This window comes from Monopterus albus, unplaced genomic scaffold (genome assembly GCF_001952655.1).
Source record: "Monopterus albus unplaced genomic scaffold, M_albus_1.0 scaffold49.1, whole genome shotgun sequence".
NCBI classification, from domain to species: Eukaryota; Metazoa; Chordata; class Actinopteri; order Synbranchiformes; family Synbranchidae; genus Monopterus; species Monopterus albus.
In genome coordinates, this window is record NW_018127929.1 from 1,565,170 (window position 1) to 1,570,621 (window position 5,452).

At 39.7% G+C, this 5,452-nt stretch overlaps 1 protein-coding gene across 1 annotated transcript in view; it reads left to right on the forward strand.

Annotated features, from left to right (window-relative positions):
* astn2 (astrotactin 2) overlaps positions 1-5,452 on the forward strand; it is a 181,759-nt gene that overhangs the window by 127,865 nt on the left and 48,442 nt on the right. Inside the window, exons 9-10 of the mRNA XM_020600844.1 lie at positions 324-398; positions 3,331-3,468. Coding sequence (XP_020456500.1) covers positions 324-398; positions 3,331-3,468 — 213 coding nt within the window. The remainder of the gene's footprint in view (positions 1-323; positions 399-3,330; positions 3,469-5,452) is intronic.

The following is a 5,452-nucleotide window of genomic DNA, read 5'->3' on the forward strand; positions in this document are numbered from 1 at the left end:
AGTTCCTTTTCTGGCTCTGACTTTATTTGACAATTAGCTGGCTTGAACAGACATTAGTTCATTTAAAAGGTCACATTGTTATTCAGCTCCACCTGTCATCCACTGGATTCAGTTCAATCACAGATCATATTTCCATTCAGACTTTTGTTGGAGTAGCAGCTGACAGAGGGCAATTTTGTCCAACTGGAAACAAAACTTTGACCAAATGATTTGAGCTGTGATTTTGTGCTTTATTTGTATCTAGCAGTTGTAAAGTTATGAAACAGCAAATCATATTTTCTACAATTGATTTTGGTGTTCCCTCTTCTATGTCCTCTGTGAAGTCCTTGGCCCTACGCTAACTTGGAGAAAGGCTATGACCTAGTTACAGGAGAACAGGCCCCAGAGCGGATTTTCAGGTGAGTCCGTCACTTCTTGTGTGTCTCCTGAGAACACAGCTTCTGCCGACCATCTGTGGCTCTGTGGGCACACGGTGGAATGACGGTGGTGTTCTTGGCATGTGTGTGCGTGGGACAGGACCTACAGATGAGCATGCTGCAGATAGCCTCCCCCATGGGCTCTTGTGTGGAGACATAGCCCAAGGGGCAGTCCTGGCTGAACTTCTTTCAGATGCTTTTACTGCCCATTTTTGTTGCACTTCTCATTCTTGATGGGGTCATTGTGTCTGACATTTTTCAAGAAGTGCAAGACTCTAAGGACCCATTCTCTATCACCCAGCTGTTCTTTTTCAAAAGGGTTTTATAATCCCATCTCGTTTTGTGTGTGTGTGTAGTTTTTTTCTTGAAATTTGTATTTTGTGTTGTTGTTGTTGTTCTGTTTCTGGAGTATTCTCTTTTTTTCCCTTTAACTAGGGCAGATCAACCCGACCTAGCAAGTTACACTCATTTTCAGACAACGGCTTTTTTTATACAAGCAAAATACTCCATCCTGTTGATGAGAAGTACAGTCTAAGGCTTTGTGGAGAGCTTTAAATATATGAGGGTACAAAACATATTACTGTGCTAAAATACAGACTATACTAGGAGCTGTTATGTGCCATAATGGATTTGTCCTACCTGTATGTAATCAGGGACTATGGGTCCTGCTTTTGAACCAGTATCCCCTGTGGAGAGAGACTATTTCATGAAAAAGTAGCAGAAAACAACAAAAACACCACTTTGTGTTTTCCATGTATTTATATCAATTATAATGATGACTTTTCTTTATTATTACTCATTTAAACTATATATATCAAAATTTTAATCCAAGTATCACAAATTTCACTAGGAACTGCTGTGCAATTACAGGGAAAACAAATTATAGGATCAATCACTATAATAATTGTGCATACACTGTACAAAACAAAACTAAGCAAGAACAAACAAACAAAACAAGTAACCATTTTGATGTTGTTTTGGATGTTTTGTTCTGTTCTATTTAGTTGTGTAACTAAAGTCATAAAAACCCCTTTTATTCTCTGAAGTCTGTCTTGATTTCATGCTCACTACCCCTTAACTATATACTGTAGGTAGGAAGAGCTCTTTGTCTCAGTAATCTCATTCCTTTTCACTGTGGGCAGAGTTAACGTCTCAGCATGACTCCGCTGTAAGAAATTAGGCAATAAATCTACAATTTTTGTTCTACACAAAAACACATTCCACCTTTCAGCTATCCACGTCCAGTCAAACGCAGTCTGTTGAAGATGGAACTTGAATAGTGGCACTCACACCCAGTAATGCGGAAGTCAACTGCTTGTTCAAACCACCATCAGAAGTATGGGGAAGAGGGAAAATGAAAAGACAGCTGCATACACACAGAGGGTTGCAGAGCACAGATATATTCAGCCATGTACACACTGATACAGGTAGCAGACGAAGTGAGTAAAGATGCAGCAAGTGTGTGGAAACCTGAAGTGGGTTCCTGTTGGAAGGTTTCAGTGCTGCGTGACAAGAGAAAAGCATTTCTCTTTACAGTAGCTGGGCAGTGCTGGTGTCAGCAATGAAAAGAGGAGTTTAATTGTAATATGGACTGGTTTCACATTGGTATTCAGATTCTTTGATCTCAGTTAATATACTTGCAGTAGAGTTTTGTACAGGCAGTCCAGAAAACAGATCTTGTGCATGGAAAGGATTGTGTGACAGGTTGGATGTCAGCCATAATGAACAATGGGTAAACTTACATAATGTTGCAAAGGTGAAAACAAAACATGCTTTTTTGTGATATCACTTGTGGTAGTCAAATGAGAGCATTTGATTAAATGCAATACCAAGATTTCTGACAAACAAATCCATTCAAGCTTGGTTTCTAGATTTCTAGAATTTAGTCCTGTTGCCCATCTGCTCAGTTCCATTAAGAGCACACACAGCCCTGTTCTGTGCTATTTGTGAGGACTTGACAGGTGTTGTTTTTCCCCATGTGACAAGCCTAGGCTCCCTGCAGGGTGTCCTTCTGAGGATAATAATCTTCACCCTGGAGAAACATCCCTGGAAAAACCAAATTATTTTTTCACCATATTGAGCAATGGTCATCAACACATCTTGCACACATGCTAGTGCACTGTCTGGAGCACATTGCATTTGAAGAGAAGGATTTTTTTTTTTAGTATTGTAAAAGCCTGAGTACCACTGCTTCTTCTAATGTATTTCTCCAAATCCAATTCTATTTCCATCAGTGCCATAGATGCACCAAATGCAAATAGCAATTAAATGAATTGCCACAAAAGCCAATTATATTGGCAAAATGAGTTTCTATGACCCTTCATAGCTAGAAGAGCATATTCTAAACAATTAATAACATAAAAATAGGCAGCATTTTAAAAATATATTTTAGCCTAAAAAATTGTTTGCAGTGATCATTTCAATGTAAATGTTATGATTCAGAAATGTTTCTACATTTATTTTAATCCTGGAAATCATTAAACATGTAAAATTGCAAGAAATATATCAAATCTAGGAGAAAACCACAAATCTTCCAGTCTACTTGAGACTCCTGTGTCCCAGACTCCTCCCAAATCAACCTCATATGAAGCCCTTGAGTGTCATATCTGAACTTTCTTATTAATCTGAATGCAAGGAGAAAATACAAGGCCAACAACACTACCCATTTTTATTGTATGAAATACACTCAATATGCAGTAAATAATAAACAATATGCCAGGAATAAAATGTTCTTATTATCTTTCTGTACAGTACTCAGCACCCACGTTAAGCCTACACTCAGGGTGCTCATTCCTGCACCCGTATGTTTATACATCAACATACTGGACAATATATTCTCGTTTGTGCTAACAAAAAGTGATCATGTGAAAGTGGTTTGTTTGACCATTTATGTCTTCTGGTTATGCCACCACAGATCATTCTACAGTCTGGGCCAAGGGGTGTGGTTGCCAGTCAGCAAGAGCTTTGTGGTGCCACCAGTGGAACTGTCAATCAACCCCATCGCCAGCTGTAAGACAGACGTGTTGGTTATTGAGGATCCAGGAGAGGTCAGGTGAGTCTGACTCACCTGAGAGTTCTACACTTCTGTTGCTTATGATGCTCCATATAAACTTCTAGTCCCATGAATTGTACATACAAAATACATTTTCTACATTGAAAGGTCTCACAAATACAGCAAAGCATGTGTTCATGGGATTGAAACTGACTCCACAGAATTCTTTCCATTAATTGTTGATTCTGCCATTCTAACATTGCCACGGCCATTTTTTTCTGCCATGGCTGCCTTCTTGACTGACTGCAGTCACTATACAGCAGCACGCTACTGTGAGTTTGTTTATATGACATTAAAAATACAGTTAAGCTTTGAAGATCATTGTATTGTTTATACATGGGAAAAAAATGTAACATAAAAATCTGACACATATTTTGCATAAAACTATATGTAAGTAAGACATTTCCAATAAAATGAAAATTAAAATGCCCATTAAGCATTTCAAAAGGTCAATAAATCTTCAGAAGGTCTCTGATTTAGAGGACTGAAGTGACAGGCAAAGCAGCAAAACTTGGGCTATGCACACAGGGAACAGGGAAAAAATCCAAAATGGAACATCATGCCAACAAGGTTATGGATTTGGCACTCCTGTGGTGCAATAACAAGATTCTGGCACCATAAACCTTATGGGTTTTTTTTTTTTTTGTTTGTCTTGTTTACTTCAACCAGCCCCTAGGTGCTGGCATGCATCAGTGCAGGTGAACATCACAAAACCTGTCAGAGCATCTTCTGAAGATTAAAGCAACCACCCATCTAGGCAATCTAACTGACATCAGCCTGGGAATTCTTATTTCATTTGAAAACCAAATTCTCTGCCATTGCTCCATACAAATGTTGGATTTGTCACATGGTGTAAAGGAAAGAATAATAATGTGATACAGCTTGTGAAGCAGTGCAACCCATTATTTTACTTTGTCATTATGCAAAATTAGTTTACACCACCCTTTGACCTGTTCATCGGTATGTTTAATTTCATGTAATGCACATGTATTACTGCCAATCGATATTCAGATTTAGAGGAAAACACTCACTGATGTTTTTGATGTAGGCTACAGGCTTTGCAGTTGTATTTAAAGTTGTACCCCATCTGCACTACATGCGCGCACACACACACACACACACACACACACAAATGCATTCTTAATCACAGTGGTATTTCATGAAAATATACATTTTAAGCCACATATTGCAGTTCCAGGAAAATATATTAGGAATCAAATTCCCAACTTGAGTCCAATGACTCAGATGCAACATTAAAGAAAAGAAACTAATAAATCAGTTATATTCAAAAGCATATTTCTGCTATTTTCTCGTTGTGATGAAGAATAATATTGATATTAATATTCATCCATCCATCTATCCGTCCATCCATTTTCTTCCCCTTATCTGAGATAGGGTCGCGGTGGCAGCAGGTTCAGCAAGGTAGTCCAAATGTCCCTTTTCCCTGTAACATTTTCCAACTCCTCTGGCAGGATTCTGAGGTGTTCCCGGGCCAGATGAAATATATAATGTCTCCAGCTTGTTCTGGCTCTACCCTGGGTTCTCTTACCAGTTGGATGTGCCCAGAAAACCTCCAAAGAGAGGTGCCCTGCAGGCATCCTGATAGGATGCCCGAACTACCTCAACTGGCTCCTTTCATAGTGAAGAGCAGCGGTTCTACTCCAAGCCCCTTCCAGATGTCCGAACTTCACACCTAATCTTTAAGGCTAAGTTCAGCCACCCTGCGAAGTAAACTCAATTCCTTTTCTGAGCCATTGGACGCTTTGCCAGAACCTTCCTGAGGTCAGCTGAAAGTCCTTCTCCATAGCCTACCCAAACTCCTCCCACACTCCAGTTTTTTGCATCCACAACCATCTGAGCTGCAGCTCTTTTGGCCTCCCGGTACCTATCAGATGCTTCAGAAGACTCCCGGCCAACCAAGCCTGATAGCTTTCTTCGCTGCTGGGGTCCACCAACAGGTTTTCAGGTTGCCGCCACGACAGGT